This window comes from Anarrhichthys ocellatus, unplaced genomic scaffold (genome assembly GCF_004355925.1).
Source record: "Anarrhichthys ocellatus isolate YVR2014 unplaced genomic scaffold, GSC_Weel_1.0 scaffold7, whole genome shotgun sequence".
NCBI lineage: Eukaryota > Metazoa > Chordata > Actinopteri > Perciformes > Anarhichadidae > Anarrhichthys > Anarrhichthys ocellatus.
The window spans coordinates 12,139,907-12,164,163 of NW_022280037.1; the positions used below are offsets into that span (position 1 = coordinate 12,139,907).

General features: G+C 41.3%; 1 protein-coding gene across 1 annotated transcript in view; it reads left to right on the top strand.

The window, feature by feature from the left end:
• crip2 (cysteine-rich protein 2) overlaps nt 1-3,521 on the top strand; it is a 19,696-nt gene extending 16,175 nt beyond the window's left edge. Inside the window, exons 5-8 of the mRNA XM_031847162.1 lie at nt 814-885; nt 1,014-1,108; nt 1,883-1,940; nt 2,195-3,521. Coding sequence (XP_031703022.1) covers nt 814-885; nt 1,014-1,108; nt 1,883-1,940; nt 2,195-2,262 — 293 coding nt within the window. The 3' untranslated portion in view covers nt 2,263-3,521. The remainder of the gene's footprint in view (nt 1-813; nt 886-1,013; nt 1,109-1,882; nt 1,941-2,194) is intronic.
• The last annotated feature ends 20,736 nt before the right edge of the window (nt 3,522-24,257 follow it).

Sequence of the window (24,257 nt, forward strand, 5' to 3'; positions counted from 1 at the left end):
TGTGTGTGTGTGTGTGTGTGTGTGTGTGTGTGTGTGTGTGTGTGTGTTCTGGGAAATCCCTGTCAGCAGGAACAAAATAATCTTATCAGGTGTTTTGCAATTTCTCTCCGCTGTGCAGTTTTCAGTCAGTGGCTGTTTATCGTCTCACTTTGTTGTTGAAGCCAGAAAACTCAGCAAAGATTTCGGATTGTTTTAACCTTTCTGGATTCAAAACCTTTCAATGTGTGAAACAGCTCAACCAGATAACGGGAGATCTTTAGAATCTTTTAAATAAATAAATAAATGGATATCTAAACTTTATTTAATCAAATAGAAAGAGGAGAGAGGGGTGAATGTCTTTAGGTTTTGAGTTCTGTGTGCTCGCGTGTTGTGTAGGATTGAATCTGTGTGCTTCTATTTTGTTTTGTTTTTGGTGAATATGTGGGGAAAACGTGTGTAACATGTCGGTGGTTTCGTGGTAGAATACAACCAAACCAGTGTCTTTGCCTTATGGCGCCACCTGCAGTCCCCAGCACAACACTACGTGTTCACTAAACGTTCATGATTGGCTGTTGAAAGAGGGAGTGAATATGAAGTGTTTGAACATGGCAGCCACAGCAAATTGGCTAAATTAACCTTCCTACATAATTCCCTCTTGAAATATATAAAAGCTGTTTAGTACTTGGCTCAGATTTTATTTTCATACCCCTACTTAGGTCACTGGAATATTAGTGGTCATTTATTGAAACCATTTCCCTTACCTTCCCAGTATTGTAATGTGTGTGTGTGTGCGTGTGCGTGTGTGTGTGTGTGTGTGTGTGCGTGACGTTTCAGCTGCTGGCAGCATCACCACCTTCTCCGGAGAGGCCAACTTGTGTCCCCGATGCAACAAGAAGGTGTATTTTGGTGCGTATACTATCACACTTCTACAGAACAAGGTGAAGGGGGAAAAAGGTTGGAGAGTGAAAGGTGTGAACTTTGCAAGTGGTTGCCATGGTGTCTCACAGGTGTGTGTGTGTGTTTGTCACAAATAGCTGAGAAGGTGACATCACTGGGGAAAGACTGGCATCGGCCCTGTCTGCGCTGTGAGAGGTGCAGCAAGACTCTGACTCCTGGCAGCCACGCAGAGGTGAGACAAAGGAAGTCGGAAAACCGCTGACAAAGTGGTGGTTTTGTGCCGGACTGCATTATAATAAGAGGTGTTTCTAATATTCTGCCCCTCCTCGTGTCTGTAAATAGAAACACCTCTCAATATAACGTAGTCTGGTACAAAAGTACAATTTTCACAGCCATGTGTGTCTTTCTCATTACACCTGTAATCGATACTCAATAACTAAACGCTATGTCACAGATACATAGTAAAGAAAACATATGAACGAGTGAATTATCTTGAAAGTATATATATATCACAGGGCGGCACAGTTAACCAAATATTAATCTTGATCACGATAAACTGTGTATTACTCATTTTGGACCCTTATTTCAAGTCTTACTTTGATGCAAATGTCTGTACATTAGCTGGAACAAGACGGGAGAGAAAGCAGTGCTCTGTTTATTTAAATGTGAAAGAAGCAATAAGAAAAATGTTGTCCCTAAAATAAATGAATTGCGATCTCAATATTGATCAAAATAATCGTGATTATCATTTATATACAAGTAAATGAACCCCCTCCCAAGAACGAGAAAAAGAATAATTAAATAAACATACAAGATAAGATAAGAGATAAATGAAATAAAGACAAGAGGACGACAGAAGACAAATGGGAAATCAACACCTAATTCAAGTCATGAAGTTAACAGGACATTCAAGTGTCTCTCTTTGTCATTTTCAACCTGCCTGACTTTTTATGGGACAGAAAACATGATCTTATTGTGTTGATGTTTGTATTTCTTTACGTTGCAGCATGACGGCCAGCCCTACTGCCACAAACCGTGCTATGCTGTTCTCTTCGGGCCCAAAGGTAACCGCTAGGGGGTGCTGTCCACCCACCAAATATCAGCTACACTTGAAACAGAATGTCTGAGCACTCGATCCACGCTGCACACAATGAGCTTGTTACTCAAGAGTTATTTCATTACAGCGTTATCTGCCACACAGCAGGTTGTTGAGGAAAATGTTTTTGCAACCTCTGCTGCTGCACCTTTCTCTCGCTCCTCTCTGTTAAACCCTCCCCCCCCTCCTGATACCCTCTCGCTCTCCCTGTGGTTTTTCCAGGCGTGAACACTGGTGGTGTTGGCAGCTACATCTATGAAAAGGAGCCCAGTGCAGTGACCCAGCCTTGATCCTTTTGTCCCCTCAGCTTCATCCCTCGTCTCTTCACAACACTGACCATCAACCACAGTATTATTCGTAGCCTGTTTTCTTCCTCCCACCTGTGCGTTCATACCTGAGACAACCGGCCTTCTGATCCTTTTTCTCCTTGATTCTGACCCGCTCCCAGCTGATTTAGCACCACGAGGAATGATTTATATATGCATTTGCTCCGGGAGAGCCACATCCAGCATTCCCACCAGGTTGCTACAAATGATTTCAACCTTTTTTTAATTTTTATTTTTTTGCCATGTTTACACATTTATAAATATATGTGATCATATTAAATGTCACCACAGTTAAATACGAGGGTCTTATATTTCAATGTTGTACCCTGAAAACCGTGCGATTGTTTTGAGATGATGTATGTTTGTTTTGGGAAGGTTTGGGAAGGTGCATTGTGGGTAGAGGTGCAGCGCGGTGACAGCCAGAGGAATTTCAGGCAGTTGCCATATTTGCATTTTGGCTGCCTGACAACATTCCTAAAAGTCCCAACATATTGTAGAAAGGTGGGAAATCTGATCTCTCAGGCGACTGTTACAAGGTTTTCAACACATCCATGAGGCCGTAACATGAATTTATTTGACTTTTGAGCATTATGTTAATAACCTATTTAATGTCAAAATCTGGATCATGTGCTAATAAATAACAAAAATGTCTATTTTTAGAATGAGGCAGAATGGGGGTGAAGTTTTGCTAAGGGAGGGCTGTGCTTTGCCAGAACAGAAACATGTATTTATAGCTTCCAATCAAGTCCTTAAGTTAATTAGCCATTGTACTACTACTACTACTACCCTCTGTGTGATTATGAAGGAGGTCAAACAAGGCGACGTAAGCTGTATAAATCTCTACGATCAAGATGTTTATTGTTTATTTCAAATAAATAACACTGCTGTTATTTTCCTAGAGATGACGCACTATTTGAAGTGTTTCTTTGTTGTTGCCATTAGCAGGAACAGTAGCTTAGCTTGTAGAAACACTGCAGACAAGTCATTCTGTAAGAATGTGCATCCTGGTATTAGTGTACGACTGTTACTGTGTTTGTTGAATACCTGTTGTACATCGTAGGGCTCCGTAGACCCTGCAGGGCTCACTGCAGCCCTGCAGGGTTCCTCTTTTTAATCCCTCGAATAAACAGAAACTCTTCATCTGTGTCGTTGCCATTATTGTTTCACAGAGTTTTTAACTCCCTTTTTCTGTTCATGAATTGCAATAAACAAACTAAATGTCGTGTGAGCTTGTGGATTTGTCTGATTAAAGTAAAACAATACAATATTCACGCCCAGTTTGACTATGAATACCATACACTCCTTAACAGTACAGTTTCATCATTGAGAGCTGGAGGAACTAATGTGTCACTCCTCCAAAAAGCAGAACCTTCAGCGAGCTTTTCCCTGAATGAATCACTCCTCATTCATCTCAGGTCGGTAGTGACTGTCATAACCGTAACGATCGCTTCCTCTGACAAGTTTCTTTTTGTGTGAATTATAGGGGAAAATACACAAAGTGTTCAGAGAGTAATAGCAACTAATTTATTCGAGTTTAAGAAAAAACTGGAAACTATTGTAAGCTATTATGTTGAGTATGTTAAGAAGCAGGGTTCCTATGTGTTTCGTGCTTTTATTGTGAAGGAGGAGACGGAAAGAGAGAGAGCGGAAGGAGGTTCTGAAGGCGTGTGTGACAAGGAATAAAGTGGCAGCCATCTTGGCGCCGAACGCAGAGCCCGTGTTTGTTATTTTATTATTATCCTAAAGTAAAGTATAGGCGCAACATAAACCCTCGGCTACACTATATTACGTAGTTGTGTTGAGCGTGCTGTTGTTACATTATGCATATATAATAAATGATGTATAACACATGATGTAGTTGTACACAGCTATAAGGACATTTAATGTGGACATTTTATATTATTACAACAGTATTGTCCCTCATTCTCTACTTATGGGTGCCTTCAGATGGATTTAAAGTTGTTGACGTACAATAATAAAAGCTTTTTGCACACAACTACATTATAGTGTTTTCTGCAGGCTATTTGTTAAATGCTTACGTGCTAAATAGGGTAAAGTAAACTAAAAGTTACAATACTAAAGTAAAGTATTTCCAGAGGAATTTTCTTAAAAAATGACTGCTGTTGATGGTTAGATCAATGTAAAACAAATCGCCATTAAACACAAAGTAGTAAATGTTAATCACATTACTAGAAAACTTATTCTCCACACTGGTTGAATGTCATGCTTGTCTGTAATTTACAACTACAAAGACATACAGAACATGTTTCACTCTTGTATGTTCAGCTGATCTGCTGTTTACTGACTGAAAACTTTTGATTCTTACATAGCGAATAATTGGAATTAATGACAAATTACATAGAAACACAGGAACACAAACTGTGTTGCTCTTTTTAGGCTATTGGTACCACATTATTATTATTATCTTTTCATTTTGTTCACCTGTAAGTGCCTCATGCACTGCAGAAACAAGCAATAGTGACAGGTATTTAGAACTGGATTATCTTGCTTTGCTTGAGGCTATACGTGATACTCTGACAGTATTCAGGAACCTGAAGGAACAATGACTGTGTTTGAAATAGACCGGAGGGTGTTAGCTTAGTTAGTACTCTGAGGCAGCGCTAATATCACTGTTTCTCATTCCACACATACGTATGTAAACATAATGACTGACAGCAGGGAGACGGTTTCAGGTAATGCAGTTTCGGTAGCTTCTCTCTCTGCACACGCGGGCTTCACAGTTGCACACAAAAATCGAAATCTAATTTCTTTGTACCGCTGTCTACTGGGCCGCACCCAGGGAAACTGTATGGTTGGGTGGATACCAAACAGATGTCAGTATGTGGCGTCACACGGCCGCCTACATTTGAGCTATTTATTGTTTTCAAATCAGTCACTCACACACACACACACACACACACTCACACCTTGGACTGACTGTGTTCTTGTGATGTTGACTGCCAAATGAAACCGTCTGTTGCCGTCAAAATTATACACAAATGACTTAAAGTGAAAACAGTTGTCTCCACCTGCAGGATGTGTTTGCCTCAGTAATGAAGAGTGAACAGCTTCACTTAGCTTTCAGTGTCTATACTGAATGTGGAAAGATTGTCTCCTACATTGTATGTTAAATTCTGTTCTTTGTTTGCCAAATTTTGGATTTATTGTATTCTTTATACACAGCTTTGGACCCAATGAGGGGAAATCAATTCCTCTTTTCCTTTGGATCATTTCCTCTTCATTGAGGGGAGTGAGACTTTGTCTCACATCATAAAACAATATTTTCCATCATCTACAGTTATTCCCTAAATAGAAACTTGCATACTGGGGCTGTGAACGTTCCACGGACTCAACCCATCGACCAGATGTCCGAAAGCTTCAGCGAAGTGACCGAAGCAGCCGTATCGGGAGAGCAGGAGAGTAGAGGTCTCTTTAATGGAACCGGTCTCTGTGTGGATCTCTTTGTCACTTTCTCCACCGGTAGACCACTCTAACATGAAGCAGCGACTTCACATGTTCAAACAGCTTATGGCGAAGACTTATCACGCTGAGGATGGGTTGAATTTTTAAAAAATGAGATGATTTTGTATCTTTAAACCTAAAATATGCTGCAACAATTACAGTTTTGGGGGAAAAAAACATCCTGAGATATTATTTATTAGGAGTAATGCCGTGTTCACGTCATATTGGATGGATGAAATGAGAACGATTACTATGTTTCATGAAGACAGTTGAATGATTACAGAGTTGGTCTTGTCATGATTAATATACTGTGCTCTGATAATACGACATATCCGTTAAACTCATTTAGAGTGAGCAACAGTCTTTGGCTGATGTGAGGCGCCCAAATTTGTTTTGTTCTCAGGCACGCATTACGTGATTGCGACTTGGATGTTGACGTCAGCGCTACGCACAAGTCCTAAACTCATAATTACGATAATTACCATATGGCACGAACACAGCCTTACACACAAAGACCGGTCCACTGTTTTGACTGACTGTTGCTTGGCAACATGAGCAAACAACACACCAACTGTTTGTCAGATTTTGGTTCAAATCCTGATTGGTGCATGCGTGACATCACTCTTTTTTTTCTGAATGAGTCCTGCCCACTTTAAACCAGCTAAAGGGAACTCAAGACTTAAACAAAACTGATCTAAATGTGGTAGAAAATATTATGTTCATGTAGGATCCCATCTCTCATAGTAAGAAGCTGATTGAGAAAACAGTTTTTCTTTAAATAAACTGTGCATCCTCTGCTACAACATACACAACACCCAATTCTCAGAGGTCGGGTGTCAGTCGGACCCTGACGCTGTGAAGCAGCTGTACAGAGCTCTCTGGACTCTGGATCTCACCCATGTTAGCTTAACTTCAGCCCCCGTCAGGTGCAAGACAGACAGCCAGGATACCGGCAGACTGTTTTCTTTCCCCCATTCACTTCACCACGCTGAATTCATTATCGAGGCGCCCCCTGGTAATTAAATTACGCTTATTGGGACTAGCTAATCATAAGAAATTTACATATCACTTCGGATTTTTTCAATAGCCATTGCTCCAGTCAAAAGGCTAATTCAGCAAAACATCTGATGGGAGGTTCCCACTTGATAACATAAATCACACGTGTGCCATCACAAGCTTGGTTTTTGCATAAGAACTCAGTCTGGCTTAACAGTACAGTTACATCAGATCCTGCGTATTAGTGAAAGGCATCAGGGGCTTTTCAACCATTGTCCTCATCACAGAGACAATGCCATCTGAATGCACATCCTTCCACTGCCCCTGATGGTTTTAGCAAACCTACAGATCCTTTTCTTTCTTTTTTTACATGTGTTATGGGCCAGTTATCTGCACGCAGAGTCGGTGAGAAGCAGATGTGAAAGTGTAATCACTGAACAGCGTGTCAGCCGCTCCCTCCTCCTGCTCTTTACATCCTCCCTGTGGCCGCGACAGCTCAGGACCCGCCTGAACTCAGCCAGCTGGACCTGTATTTCAACATTTCAAATGTGAGGACAATGTTGCAGAAAAGCCGAACCCCAGAACCTCCCTGCTACCCGGACGGCCCAAAGTAAAAAATTTAAATCTACCCCACGCAAACAATCGCTCAGCACAGGTGGGCCGTCTGCTGTTTCACATTGTCGAGAGCAGCAACAAAGAGACATGAAACCGTGGCAAGCTGCCGCTGTCCGGGCGTGAAGCCAAGACCCTCCCTCCCTGTTGTCTCCTACGCTCTGAATCCTCTGCATCCCGCTCTCCCACTGGTCCCTCAGGGCCCCCTCCAGCCCACGATGAAAGGATTTTTATCATGCTTTTGGTAAAGCGAGCTCGTTTTTGTTTTTTTTTGCACAGATATCGGTAACTCAAAGAGACCAGCAGCCTTTCCAGGTTATCTCACACTTTCAGTGTCTGTGACACTACATGGCAGAGGGCAAATTGGGGGGGCGGTGACCGTGAGGATAAGCTTCGTTTTGGCTCAGTCCTGGTTGAGCCAGCCAAAGCATATCACAGATTAGTTAACCGTGTATACAAAGACAGTCCCTTTGATTGGAAATCCAAGAGCAACAGTGGAGCTTTCTGCTGTCATTTATCTGGTCTGTGGAAGTGGACCTGGTCAGGACAACTAAAGAGATAAAACTCAAAGTGAGATTATAACAACATGAGATTGAATTACTTGTGATAGTCAAAGTATGCTTGTGAAGCTGCGGCTGAATTCAGATGTTTTGCCTGGAAAATCTTTGATTCAATTAAATCACGTTAGCAAATAGAAGCACTAAAGTCAGTCTCACCTCTGAAAATGTGCGCTTGTGCGTGTTAACATGACGTCGGATCAGTTACATAATGTTCAGCCACACCCTTCAGACGGGCAGGAAGCAGCTGTTAAACCGATCACATTTCTCATCATCACGTCTGTCATAAGTCTTTTCCCTCTTTTGTCACCTTTTCCTGTTGTTCTGCTCTTTGCTGCAGGTTTCCACTGCACATATTTAATTCAGTATATATATATATATATATATATATATATATATATATATATATATATATATATATATATATATACATACATGATCTGCAGGAAGGTTATTGAGTGTCGGGGTCAGAGGGGAATGATGGAGAGAATAAAAGAGATTCATTTGGAAAAAAGGTAGTGGCTTCGGTTGCCAAGCTTTTTTAAAAAGGAAAGTTGGCAGTCCATTCACCTTTTAGTATTTTGTGTAATTCTGTTGGGCCAGTTGGAAAGCTGAGAGGGTGCTAAAGCAGGGACGAGACAGCACAGAAAGTTCTGGTGAGACTCAGTCCAAGAGTTGTAGGTGGGCTGCTGCACTCAGATCCGACATCCTTTTATTAAATGTTCATTGAAAAGAAAAAATGGTCGGCAACGAGCAGGAAATATGTCTGAGACAAGTAGAATGTTTTTGACACTTATTGGCTGTCATTGTCTGTAGGGTCCATTTAATGTGAGTCACAGTCCATCAGTACCATCCCAAACCAGAGTCTCATCAAGTGGGCTAACACAAAAATATGTCTTTGGAATACACAAAAAAATAACTCTACAGTTGCTTAAAAACAGCGCGGTGTCATGCTTCTAGCTATTGTAGCTGGTGAACATAATAGACCATTTAGCAGCTAAAGAATTAAAAGTAGAGTGAATATTGGATGCCAAGTGGACACAAGCATGACTCCAAATTAAAGTTAATGCTGACCATATCATGTTTTTGATGTGATACTACGTCAATGTCGTGTTTAGGGCTTGATAGGAAGGATGAATCAAGCAGCTAACATGTGAATCTGTGCACCAGCTTGATATGAATGTGATTCTTTCATCACATTGTGATTGCAAAAAACAGTTTGACCCTTAATCCACAAAACACCATTGAGTGAGAAAGTAGCCCATTGAGTAATGCTGGAGTTTGCATGATTGAATGTCTGTGAATGCAGCGGCTGTCATTAGTAGCTCCACCTAATTCTTATCTTGAATTGAGCTTGGCTATAAAAACAATGACCTAATCACCGGGGCCTGGATTGACCGTGCACACAGAAAAATGTTGCACAAGAGGGACATTTAGCAAACATTTAGCTGCCAATGTGTTCTTTCTCGTTTGCTTGGTACATTTTGATATTTCAGTTCACATAAATACAGTCAGGCCTGCATCCAAGGACACGTCCGCTGTCGTCACAGCCGCTTCACTCATTGTTGAGTGTCCGGTAAATGGCCAAAGCCTCTCTGTGTACAATGGACCCAGTGTGCAAGCTGCCAGACTGAGATGGAAAACAAGTATGGAGGGGTGCTGAGCTAAAAGCGCTGCAAGCAGTTTGTAGTCACTTGTGGTAGAGAATGAGAGATGACAGGAATGTCAATGAGAGGAGATGATAGGTAGACCTCCTAGCAACGCCAGCCCTAAAATGTTGCACCCAAGCCCCGAAAAAGAGCGCTGGGCTTTGCAGCAAATTCTACATTGTGGCCAAACCGTGGAATCGCAACTTTAAGATCGTCTGAAAATCTGTGATTTCTTTCCAGTAAGAACATTTAAATCGCTCTTATTTAAATCAATAAGTCCTAAACGTTCAGAATCCAGAGTCATTTCCCGAGGCATAATGAACTGTTCATGCTGTTCATGTGTGTGAGCTGAGGACTGGGAGGCAGATTAAATGCCTGCTCTGTAGGCCCCATGGATGCAGAAGATCCTGGTAAATTTATACCCGTCAGTCAAACTTGTTTTCTCTTTCTACATCCATGTTTGCACCGTGCATTTTACAACTTTTAGAACTTAATGATATAAATAAGGGCTATACATGTGTTTCGTACTGGGAAGTTGATTTCCCCCCCAAAAAAAAGGTTATCTGCTGATTTAGAGATGTCTCTTTCCAAACGGCATCACCCGATGAACCACTATGGCCACTATGTAAAATTTACTTCACTGCAAAGTTTGCATTACAAACACTCTGTCTGTGTGCTTGCGGGTTGCACCTCCAAAATGAACTCCCAAAATCACATGCGTCTACATTTTTGCAACTTTTAATAGCACAGATATGCAATATCAGTTCAGTTCAGTTTTAAAATCTGCGCTTAAGCCATGTCTGAGTGCAAATAACTAAGACAACAGATGGATCATGAACCAGAGACAGTCTTAAAAGGGTCTCAATTCTGTACACTTCAGCCTGCAAAGACCCCAGCTGTTGCTCTGATATTAATTCACAGACTTCTGCAGCGGTCACAGAGCGTTCCCACATCGTGTAAAGCCCACCGCAGGGACCCTCCAGAGCCTATATCACTTGGGAAAACATTTTCTCTGCATTTGCCTTTTATTTGCCTGGCGAGGGAACGGAGGCATGTTTGTGTTATGTGTGAGGCGGTTGTCAAGGAGACCCGGGTTTCTCAGACGAGCGGCATGCCAAGTTATTTCAAACATCTCTCACTTTATCGAATGATTTGGAGAGCTTTACTTTACTGTTAAAAACACATCTCCAAGCGGAAATTACTCCATGATATTCTCAGCGGTCGACAGAGAGATCAGACACAAACGTATTCTACTCCAGCTGCAAACATGTCTCAAGATTCATACTTATTATAGGTTTAACATGTTATTAGTGATTGATTATTCACTGGTTTGTGGTTGGACAGGCTTGGTGGCATTGCAAAGAAATGTGACTCAAAAATCCCCCTGCCACAAGAACCTTTATTTGATTTAATCAAGGAAAACCACAAGATATATATGGTTCCCTCCAACAGGAAAGAAAGTGGTTTTGCACTAAAAGATGACACTCTGCAATGTTTAGGAAACTGTCTTTTAGAGGATGTGTGATGAGCGTGGATGATCTGTTCCTATAATTACCATGTTATACCGTTTACGTGTTTTATAGGCCGTCACTTTCGAGGCTGCCAAGCTTTGGATTTCCCCACGCTGAAGCGTTTGGGTTGTAGTAAAAATGGTAAATAAAACCCTGTATGAAAAGTGTAAGGAATGGATCAAACAGTGCTTTTATCTGCTCTAACGTAAGCTGCAAACGTTAGCATGTCCGGCTACCTAGCTGGGCTACCTACTGTAGTAAGCTAACGTTATTTCCAAAGCCAAGGAGCATATCATAAATGAGTCTGTGGGGTTACATGTTAGGTTAAAAAAAAAGACGCAACAACTAGTTATGTATTATTTTCCCACTGTGTGGAAGCTAATTCTAGACGCTATCATAGCTAAGCTAACATTAGCTAAGCTAACATTAGCTGCTTTGTTTAACTTTTTATTGGATTTGGGAAAGTTAACACCCGCAGCAACTGGAAAATCTGCAACCATTATCACTGTACACTGCACATGTGTCTTTATTAGCTGTTTTACTGTGTGTTGTAACAGGGACGAAACCTGCCATTTACAAGGCTGACTGGAAACCCTGGACACCAGTTCCTCCAGTGCAGCAGCTCAGATACAAAACAGTGGTTCAAAAAGATTAAAAAAAAAAGAGCTCCCAGATGTTAATATGATGATTATGTCAGCAATGAAAAGGAGCACGTATGCACAGTCAAATTTTCCGGGACAATTAAAGACACCACGATGGATCCAATTTGCATGTAAGGCTTTGTCAGAATCCATTTGCTTCTACACCCACTTCAAAACACAACTCGGTGTCTGGAGCTCTGTTCAATGCAACATCCAGATCCCTCGCTGAGATACAGCTCACATAGGGGCCAGAAGTGGACCACATCACACACGGCAAATATAAAATCTACAGCACCGATTTGGAAACGGGGCTATCTTCATCCAGATGAACGAAATAGAGTCAGAGAGGGAGAATGGTTTTCTGGAGGTCAGCCTTACTGGTCTGCGTACTGTCAGACCAGAGACTAAGAGCTTGAGCCTTGACCGCAACGTAAACACACTCTGGGACTCACAGACGGTAGTCTTTCTACACAAAAACTATGATCCTCGTGTGTATGCTTCCCATTACCGCATTAAATCATACAGTTTAAACCCTCCCATTCATTTACTGGTCTTTGCCGCCATTTTTAACGGGCTGACGAGAACAACAACAATCGTAAACAGAAGACCACAAACGGTGGCCATGCGCCATACTTGTGTATATAAATCTGAAAGCACACGGTCAGAGTCAAGTTTCCACAGATTCTTTGAAACTGTATGTATTACATCAGGATTAAAATGACATATAAACTGCTCCGTGTTTATGGATTTGAATGAGATGGTGCAGAGGGGACAAAGAAACAAACTGTCTGAATAAAGTCCCCAGTTTGTTTTATATAATGCAACCTTTGCCAACTCTGGCCAGCTCTCTACAGTATTACATTTCTTAGTTGTTGAACCAACTTCATGAAATACAGACAAAAGAACAGACGTGCACATTTGAAGATTAATCACTCTCCAGATGCTGTCTGAAGGAAAGGCCTTTAGTCATGAATATCATGAGATCTATTTTTTTTCCCATTCACTCAATGGATTCTCCAGTTGCACAGAGGATACTGTACAGTGGTAACTGTCCAAATACCAGCATTCCTTCATTTTGGCCCACTAATATCCTGAATGCGGCATGTGGGAAAGTGTGATAGAGCGGATAAGAAGACAATTATACTTCAAACAAGAGAATTTAGATAATCTTGTGGATGTAAGCATTCCTTTGGGTTGAAATCTGAATTATTTAAGGACCAATAATGGCTTTAATTATGGGTGTTACAGCACATGCAGCTGCTTCATTAAGTTGCTATCAATGCTTTCATTTTGTCAGAGTCAAAACAAAACAATGAATGACCTAATGTGTTTATCTATATGGTTATAAATACATCCGTCCTGAGTCTCTGTGATTGTAACTGTACTTCTGCGACATTATGAGCTTAATAAAGCATACCATTGTTTTTGTATCATTCTAATAAAATCTCAGTTACCGAATGACCATGAAGTCATGCTCGAGTCAAATTTATAGCCTGTCACTGGTCACTGTTCCTGCTGAGTCTCTTTAGCGTGACTTACGGGGGAGAAGGCGAGCACAAGCATGTCATTTTGTGCACTTGATGTATCATTAGTCTGGTGATTGATTTGAAGTGGCATTTATGTGGCATTTACAGGATCAAGATGTAACTATCCAAAGCTTTTTCGCTCGATGATTGCTCACAGTGTTCAGGATTTAAGTGCAGTTTCAGCTGAGACGGAAACCAACCATGAAGCTTTAAAAAGAATGAAAAGAAAACCGCTGTGTGATGAAACTCGGAGCAGTGGATGAGGCAAGACACTCGGATTGGTGGGTTTCTGCAGGAGCAATTTCCAGACCTGCCAGCCTTGTGAAAGCGTGTGTGGTTATCCCTCCTTAAAGCCAAGTAAACCATTGAAGAGGCAACTTCGATTCTCAATTATTTTCCCCAAAGTAACAACCTGTCTTTGAAGACGACTCAACTACTTCAAAGAATAGTTAAAAATTTGGCAAACAGACATTTATTTTCTTGCTAAAAGTTAGATGAGGAGATCAATATCCCTCGTCTGTGCATTGCATTACTGTAACTGGAGCCAAGAGGTAAAGCATAATACTGGAAGCAGAGACTTCCCATGAAACCACATCTGGTTGTTTTTTTGTGTACAGAACACTAAAGACATACCATAAGCTTTAGTCAGAGCTGGCTAGCTGTTTCCCCCTGCTTCCAGTCTTTATGCTAAGCTAATCGAATTGCCTCATGGCTCCAGGTCTATATTGAATGCACAAACATGATTGTGTTTGACATTTAAGTTTTCACAGTTGGCAGAGGACAGTACCGCCACACAGTGTTTACACAAACTATAATAGCAGCCATTCTAACAGAAGCTTGATATCTTCTTACAAATAGCACTCAAAGGTTTTGGTCACCATGGCAGAAGCATGCAAAAATTCGGAGTAATCTCCACAAAGTCCGGTCCTGAGGTCCATCCTCAAAGCCCAACGTGGCATCATGTTGCCAAGTGTTGCACGAGACGCATTAACGAGCCATCTTTTGTCTTTTGTCCAAGCCTGCGAGCCAGTCCAACATGTGTCCACCTACCGTAAACTTTAACAAGGTCAAGAAATAGAAAAGAAAGCAAGCTTGTAGCTGAAATAGACTGTGACAGTTCTGACTCTGTGCCAAGTCTACAATGAGGTGACACGAGACCCACTGAGTTCCTAAAAACTGACAAATGAATCTGGATCTAGCAACTGCAAATCCCATGTTTGCTTTAAGGCGTCGCCATTTATGTTCCAAAAAATATTGAAATATGTTTGCTGACTTTTCTTGAACCTTTAATGGGCCCAATGGTGCTGGAATAAAGCAGTGTGAGTTGGTATCGCGGCCAAAATAGGGCTTCAAATGAGCAGAAATCTTAACACATTCAGAGTTTTGCAGGTACCAGACGGAACAGGTGCTAAATAACAGGATCGTGGTGAAGAGATATTTCACAGCTTTCAGTGGAAAGTGGCTTGATCTATATGGAGGTTTATGGAAGAAGGCTGCTCTGCTGGTTTCAGTGAATGAGAGTCGCTTTCAAGGCTGCAGAAGAGAGAAACCTGATTTACTGAGAGCAGAGGTTGCGGACGCCAGTGAGCAAAGAGGGGAGTGTGTCTTTTGATCACTTATTGAGCTTGTGGAGGAAACCCACTCCAACCCAAACAGAGTGTAAATATTTAGCCAACAGTGTTGGACATATTTCTGCTGTCTATTTTCTCCTTCACTGAACTAAGTGGAAAAATCAAAGCTCTGAATCGCAATCAGAAAAGCAGGCAGAGGGGAAAAAAAGCTGCATGGCAGGCTGTTTAAACAACGGGTGGTCAAGCAGTGGCAATAGAAAAATATACAATTATATAACAAGCCATTTAAGCTGCATTCATTTATATTTTTTGGCTCCTTTGGTGCAGGTCAACACGCTGCAAGCACAGCACTGAGATATTATCACCTTGTAAAGTTGTTAAGGTGTCTTAACAAACAGATATGGAGCAACATTGTCATTCATTTTGATTTGCTTTTGTGTTCATCTGATGAATGCAAATCCGATATTTACTGTTTCTGGTCTCCACCGACTTCTGAGGAAAATATTTGTCTCTTTAGCTGCTAAATGCTCCATCGTGTTCACCAGCTAGTTGCTAACTGTATCTGCCTGGTGCGGCTGAAATGCACGCTTTGTAAGCGGAAGCAGCAATAAGGAAAGTTGTGGGCTGTGGGCCCAAATACTGGGATGAAAGACACTGAAACACTGTTGAGTTGAGGGGAACTGTGGTGAGTGATTAATAAATAAATAAAATAACATTAGAAGAGCAGAAGACATAAGAAGCCAGTTTGCAGCAAGAAACACTTTAAATCCATGCTGCAAAAACAAGAATACCACTAAAATCCAGTAAAACATCTTGCATTGCAAACATGTAATCAAAATAATATCCCACTTTCAGTCCAACAGACTTTTTATAGAAAGCGAATTGTCTGATTTCGGAAAATTGGAGTCATGCTCTTTAGAATAAAACCCTAAATTTCATCCAGCATGCCTGGCTACCTTTCAGCTATAATGAGTTCCAGCAAAGGCGGCTGTTGAGAGTAACTTTAAGGTGGTTTTGTAAAACTGTGGTTCTAAAATCAGCAGAGAAACACAGGTTCGGAGTTTGTTGACAAGGAGCATGAAGCCAGGTTATGACGAGGCACTTTCCGTCAACAAGCGAAATATCAGACTCTGTAAAAAAAAGACCTGAACGTGGAGCTGCGATCCAGAAAACATACTTAGTTAAGAGTGAAAAATGATGTTTCTCTCTCAGTCAGAAAACAAATAATGTGAAGCGGGTTACAGAGCAATCAATAGGCAAGTATGTGCAACAAATCTCAAGGCACAAAATGAGGCTCCGGGGAAAACAGCGAAGCTAAATACTGTGGCAGTAAAACCAGATGTTGATGATTTACAGACACTCCTGGGTAAAATATATTATCTAACGCATCCAAGAAGCCGGCTTCTTCTTTTATTTGAGCACAATTCATTTTATTTCCCCATCCTTGCATTGATTAAAATGAGACTCAAAGCAAAGTCAATCGTAAGCGTCACAAAATGGTCAAATTATTAGGCACTTTTGGCCTTATTGATTGAAAATCATTGTACAAAAACACTAACTAGGCTATCGCACATCTGGCCACGCTGAGAGATAGGGCAGGTTACTACTGTAGGTGATAGCGTAGGTGATATCGTGAAGCCATTTAACATGACATGCTAACGTTTTCAGCTTACCTTTGAGCACAGCAACACACTTTTGACCTAATCCACGTTATCATTAACCAGGAAGTATAAAGACTGCAGAAAGTCACACAGAGTGGAGGTGGAAGGGTTGATTTATTTGTCACATAAATTCCTTACTTTATTAACGTCACCATAGTAGTTATTTTAACCAAAATCAAGATATTTTCCTGAATCTCAATAAGTATTTCACAATCTTTTCCTAAACCTAAAAAAGCAGTTTTGTTGCCTAAAACCTAACCAAGTTGTTTCCTGTGAAGACAGAGATGTATCTTGGAAAAGACGGTATGCATGTAACAAGCGGAAATTGACAGTTGCTGGAATTTAGGAAAACAGGAGAAATCAGGAATATCTATTGAAGATATCTACATACGAACTGTTGTATACGTTCATACTCAAGTTTACAAGTATACAAAAAAATATGACGCGTGTCCTGATTTTAATCAATATCTGTTTTCTTAACCAACCTGAATTGACTTCTCTTTGGTGTCTGTAAAAGGAAACGATCACGCAGTATCCTCAGAAGCATGCAGCCTCAGCCTCTTCATTTCCTGTTATTGAGGAACTCGCAGTTGTCATAGCAGCGGACACAACCTCCCTGACAAACAATTACCGCGGTTGCCAAGGAAATTACAGCTTACCCACAGTGTTTATTTACTTGACCTTTCTGTTCCTTCTGAATAGTTGAGCCTGTGCCAGGTCCCAACATTAAATGGGCCTTCACCGTAGCAATTCGACTGGTTTTATGGGATGCTTCTTTATCGGAAAACGTCTGCAGCAATGTTTTTCTCTTTACGGTGCCCAATTTGGGCTTTCCTCCCCTGACCGTTCCCATGAAGATTCAAATGGTTGACCTGTTCTCACCCCGACCAGCCGTGTTTGTACAGGAATCTGTGTAAGTGTGTGTGTGTGTGTGTGTGTGTGTGTGTGTGTGTGTGTGTGTGCGCATGAGAGTATTTGTTTTGATCAAGGGGCCGTAACTGAAAGACATCCAAGTCAAACACGGCCTGAGCTCGTCTGCCATCTCCGGCTTCCTGCACAGAGGGTCTGAAATATTGAGGTGACACTTTGCAACCATGGGAAGAAAAGGAAACACAAAAGTACACAAAACCTGGCCACAAACTTGTCACTACAGGGTTGCTCTCCCATCTCTTTAAACAGAACTGTGTTCAATGCACGTTTATCAGTATAGTACAGTTGAAAGTAATCTTTATAAAAAGCATTCAAGTTATAATCATTCAGATTTTCATGAAATTAAACTTTATGACAATATCTATGGTCAGCATTTTGTCAGCAATTCAATATATTTACATTCTGTGATTATTTTCTGTTTTACTCATTTTCATTGTTTCACATGCTTAGGAGATGTACAGGATATGAAGCTTGAAAGCAGTGGTGGAAGTATATTTACTGTAGTACTGCACTCCAGCACAACTCTGAGGTACTTTTTCCAGCGACTTTATACTTCTGCTCTACTACATCTTAGAGATAAATGCTGTATTTTTTCTCCACAAAACTCAAGTTACTTTGCAGACTGAGATTAACATGTAATCAACAAATAAAGATGTATTGTTATAGATCAAGATAATACTTTATTGATCCATGGCAGGAAATTCACAAGCTACCCAGCAATAAATAAAGTAATTCAAATGAACTCCACCTTAAACACACATTAAAGTGATGAAACCATTAATGCATCAATAATTATAACCCAATAACATAATAAACATTATTCTGAAATGGATCATTCTGCTTAATGTGTACTTTTACTCAAAGTACATTTTTTCATATTTTGAATGCAAGACTTCTACTTGTATTTCTTCTGTATTTCTTCGGAGTATTTCTTCACTGTGGTATTGCTACTTCTTCCAACTCCGCATGAGCATGAATTTGGCTCCTGACCATTCGGTGCAAAAGATGTGATCGACTTCCTTGCAGCAGCTTTCTGAATAAGCTGCTGACCTGTGGACACACCGTTACAGTCGTTCAACTTACTGCTGCAACAGAGCTGATCAGCAGGAGATTGTGGCCACACATGGCAACATTTCCACAGAACCGGCAAGCTCACAAAATCCCCCCTGCGGTCATTATGACACCAGGATTCACTCACTATTACAACACTTCCTGCAGCCGTGCACCGAGTATCCTGCAAGGGGCCAAAGGGATCTGTTTGCAAACCCTAAGCACGTCCAAACAAGCTAAGTATAACTCAGCAGAGGGCAAGAGATATGATGAAAGAGGTAAAAAAGCCTCCAAGATGATGTGATGCAAGACAAATGACCCCACACACATGCAGTGAGCTGAGTGATGCTGATGTTCAGGGCAGTTGAGGGAAATCTTTATGAAAGCGTACAGTGTTGTGGTGTGGTTATGATTCAGGTACACGTCACAACATTTTAGGTCAAAATACAACACGTACATCGTCCATGGCATGGATCATCAAGACCTTCTGGAAGAGAGTTCTTCTTCCTCTGAATGTAAAGGTATCATTACAGCCCTCACTGACAACAGTCCAGGACCAATCAAGTCTTTTACCTCTGATGTGGGGATAAGTAATCAATCCGGAGATGATGAATCGCTATCAGCAATCAAAGCACAACAGAGCACAGACACTCCGGTGTTTCCCAGTTCGACTGAAATCACAGGAAAATGAAGGTGGAGCGTGAGGTAATGGGAGCATCAAAAGGCGAGCAGAGATAAGAGTGCAGACAGCGGCCTCGGAAAAACCTGGAGTATGTCTGAGAGAGGAAAAGTGTGAGAAACTGAGACCCTGGTGGGAGAAGTTTTACAAAGTAAAGATATCAATACTTGAGTGGAAAATACTCAAATACATGTAAAGGTCCTGAATTTCTGAATTTTGAATTACATAAAGGTAAGAAAGTAAAAGCAAAGAATGCATTCAAGTGTCCAAAGTAAAACAAAAGATTTTAGCTTCACTGTCTGGTGAAACTGTTTTGTCTCCGGTTTCAGTGATGCTTTCCAGTCAATAAAATAAATATACAGCGGCGAAAAAGATAAGAACATTCTGGAATGAGGGCAGAAAAGAAGGTGGGACTTAAGAAGCGAGAGAAGAAAAACTATGAGCTGAAAGATGCTAAAATGCCCCAAAGCCCCAAATGCTGCAGATCGTAGTAGCATGTGAATATACTGTGTCCATGCAGCATGCATGCATGTGCAGTATGTGAAACTGAATACAGATACAATAAATGTATGTGTGTGTATACGTTTTTGGGGGGTTTCCAGGTCTGTGAAACTGATGACTCAGCCGCTCTGACAGCATGTGTTTCACTGAATGGCCGATTCTCCGTCACGGCTTGTTTTACTTCACTCCCTGAACGTGTTTGCTTGTCTTGTGCTTTGCATAGACGCTGATCCATCACTGTGTATAATTACAGTGCTGCTCACATAAACTCAGCAGAACTATTTGTACAATTAAAACATACAGAGTGGAGGTTATTTATCCGTGGCAAGAAATGTATTGGGCTCATTTTGCTGCTCTGCAAGTCATTTCAGACTCTCCTCCATTAATCTTCAAATCGAGGGTCTTCTCTAATTTTCCTATAATTTCCTAAATTGATGCTCGTGCAATTCAAACGTCAAGTGAAATGTACATTCACAGCGAGAAGATTTTTTTCCTTACAAATATGGATATAACAGGCTATGATGTCATGCTACAGAAGGTACGGCTCCAAAGGGGAAACGTACTTCGGAGCTCACGGTAGCTGCTCTTACAGTAGCTCCTCTGTGTTTGAGCAACAGAACTCACAGGTGAAAGGTCACTTGCACAATCTGCACGAGTTTGAATGATGTAAATGGAGCGCACAAACAAAAGTAGTGTGACCATCCTTTTTTAGAGGAAAGCATGACATCATTCTTCAGTCCCATTATTGGCTGCCAGATACCAGCCCTCTGTTTTCAGTCATGAAATAGTTTAACCTTTTTATATTGACTGCTTTAAAAACATGTCAATGTGCTCTTTAGATACATTCTGGTGACTGTGAAGCTGAAATGTATCGCAAAGCACTGCAAAATAAAAGGGAACAAAATAGACCAAACCTTCTAGGCTGCAAACTAAGCTATATGAAACACATGTTTTACTCAAAAGCTAGCTGCTTGACCCCCTCTATGGTGCCTACAATCCAGTAAAACAAAAGACTGAATCCTATAATTATTCATCTATTGCCCAACATTTGTCAAATGTAACCATCTTGAGTCTGAAAGGTTGCGGAATCTAAAAGATTTTAGATTCTATGTCAATTAATGACCTCCGTGTTATCACTGGTTTGCCTGTGCAGCATTTTGAATAATCTGCTAGACCTCACGTCTCTCCTGCAGACCGTGCACATTAACGTCTTATTCTCTGCGCGTATCCCCTGTACTTGATCAGCGATGTGGAACATGAAACCTACCTCCATCTCCATCTCGTCTAATTTAAGGGAGGAGGCCTGATCACTGCGATATATAGTTACAAGGCAGTAACGGAGACACATCACAACCTCGCCGGCTGGACCAGAGCCAAAGCCGACCCGGTGGCACGGTGCGGGCCACTGAGGCGAGACCCTCGGCCACCTGGTTGGCTGGGAGAGATTAGCTCTCTGATCTGCAGAGGGCAGAGCTTCTGCCTGGCATCCCGAATTTATTGGAAACCATCCCATCAGGAAAATTACAAGGCGGTCCTCTTTGGACTTTGGAGATTCTCCCCACGCAGCAAAACCTGCAGGTAAATCTGTCACTGTAGGTACATCACTAGGCTGAATCGTTATTATTTCATGCGATCGTGTTGTACTTTCCCACAGAGTTCCAGCCCAAAACCAACTCACTGACAACGCCATTACTCAAATCATGCTGCTATTGTGGCCAAAAGCAATTTTGAGTGGTTTTCTCTTTCTTTCTTTGGACATGTTGGCCACTGCTTATTTGGTCTTCTACCAAATAAGACACTGTGGAGAAAAGTAAATCCGTCCAGTGTCCTGCCTGAGACAAGATGTTTAGAAAGCTTTCACTACAAAGATATTAATCTGTGTGTGTTCATTGTGACTTATTAACTTGGAAAATGGAAATGCACCTTGCTATGAAAATGTCATCTCGATCAGCTCAATCAGTCAACATGAGAATGCCTCCGAAAGCACCAACGGCCTCACAGGATCAGCCTTTTTTTGTTTGGTTGCCATGACAATTTCATTAAAGAGCTCCTCAGAAGGGTTTGTTATCTTTGAGAAGTCACTCAACCGTGAAAACAGACAGAAACAGGCTTCACTCTGCAGGTGTGCCCGTATCTACAGCAGGCGTAGACGCTACATAAAAAAGTGAGCATAACAGCTTTACGACCCCACGTGCACACAGTAGTGATACAGATAATAAAGTTATCTTTTCAAACCCTCACGAAAATGTCAAAGGTCGCCCTGGGGTTGGGTGTGGGTGATTGGCTTGTGTTGTAATGATTACACCCAGTACTCAAAGCGTGAGCTCAATGTCAAAGCCAGAGTCCGGGCCAGAGAGGCGTCTGACGTCATCATCACCACCGGGGTGCAGTCCCAAGACTACACCAAAATACAACAGGCTAGCAGCTGTGTGGCTACTAATCAGAGGAGAGGGGGGTGTTACATGATAATATGTGTGTATGACACTACTGTTAAATGTCCCACAAGCTACAAAATCAATTGCATTAAATACCAGCGTGTACACTAGTGGATCAACATCAGCAACATGAGCCCGAATGTCCAAACTAAATTATAATAGTACAATTTCATTTGGAGCCTGTGTGCATGCAACTGATCCTCGATTATAAATGAACAACCAGCTTCTCTGTTTATCCTCACGAGAACAAGACGAAAAAATGATCAATAATAATTTGTAATGCAATTTGTGGATTTCTATTACAATCTTAAAATCGTAATTATTTAAAAAATACATGAAATACTCCGCTATCTTTCCACGTAACCCCTGGAAAATGCAGAAGTTCAACCACCCTCTGGAGTGCAAGCTGGTTGGGAATGGCAGGTGTATCACGTCTTTTGTTCCAAAGTACTATAAATATAGATATAGAGTTATGTTACGTTCCCCGTTTTGGCATCTAAGGGATGCGGGGAGTAACTATTAATTTTCCCGGGGAAAGGGAGAGTGAGTTTTGAAGAGACTTTAACGAAGAATGGTTTATTGGATAAATAGCTAGCGGCTCGCAGGGCAGCAAACGAAAACTACCGTCAGAGGGCGCCACAAAGTGATAAGTACAATGGTGACACCAGCCCACACGGCTGTACCCGGAGTGATCTACAGCACACTCCTCTCAGCGTCTCAGCTGCAGGTTCGGCCCAAGGTTCTCAGCTTCACACCGACTCACACACACAGCCTCACTACTGTGGTCTGCCCAAGATGTTGTACTTCTGGAGCTCCTCTCCTCTTATCCACCGCTAATCGCGATTGAACGCAGCCACGTCCAATCAGCCGCTGCAGCTGGCATCCGGGACAGAGGGTGGCACCCGAGAGGACACTGAGGGTACACAGAGGGAAAGCACAAACAAACACAACACGGCACGTAACAAGTTACAACCACAGAAAGAGAAGACTCACGCGCAGTGTGTTTGTCGTCAGTCACTGTCACCTTGTGTTTGGTTATTCATCAAGTGGGTTATCTTGCCATTCAGCAGTGAACGGGGTCAGCGGGGAGGTCCATTTACTCACGTCAGGCTACACACTCAGAAAGTAAATAATTAAGGATCAGGTCTTGACAAAGCAACTTGACTTTGGTGACAGTTTACTTGTGGGATGTAGTTTAATGTTTTAATCCCTGGGTATATTGTTATATGTTCTATAATCTGCATTGGGTGATTCAGATGGTCATTTATTAGATTCAAGGCCAACCCCCTCAGGATTAACCATCTAGGATAATGTGACATACATTACACTCGTGATCATGACAGTACCTACAACATATACATGTTCACATAGCTCTGCAGCAGTTCTCTCTGTTGAACTCTGTTGTGAAATAAAGTTGGCAAAAAGGAAATGGGCCCGACTTGAGAGAACAAAGGAAATGCTTAGAGAGTATTAATAATTCAGTGTTTATTCCACAGAGGCATCAGGCAACGTGATGATTAATTAGTAGATTATGAGCGTGTGAAATGCATCCCAGTAATTAACTGAGGACTTATAGGTCCGGCTGTTGGCACTCTGAGCTTCAGTCACACTGATAAAACATGACTTATATATATCAAACATTATTGTATTTTTTATTTTTTTGTACAATACCCCCCCCCCCCCGACATGTTATAAGACAACTGAAATTACTTTGCTTTGATTATGCAGAATGATCCATTTCAGAATAACGTATATTACTGGATTATAAATATCTAAATTGTGTACATCACTTAAATGATGCAGGTAAAGGTGAAGCTAGTTTTTAAGTTATCTTAATCTGAAATATCTATTTGTTGATTATACTTTATGTGGCAATAAATCTGAATCTGCAATGTAACTAAAGTTATCAAATAAATGTAGTGGAGTACAAAGTTGCCGTAGTGGAGTAGAAATATGAAGTAGCAGAAAAGGGAAATACTCAAGTAAAGTACAAGTTGTAAATTGTAACCGACTTGAGTGAATGTACTTTCCATCACTCATTGGAAACAATGTACTTCTACTGGTTACCTCATCCTGCTCCACTATCTTGTACCCAGCCGCCTGTGACTGTAATAAGAAAAGAATTGTAATGATGAGATCAGAATGATCACTTTGATAAGACAATATTGATTACTTTAA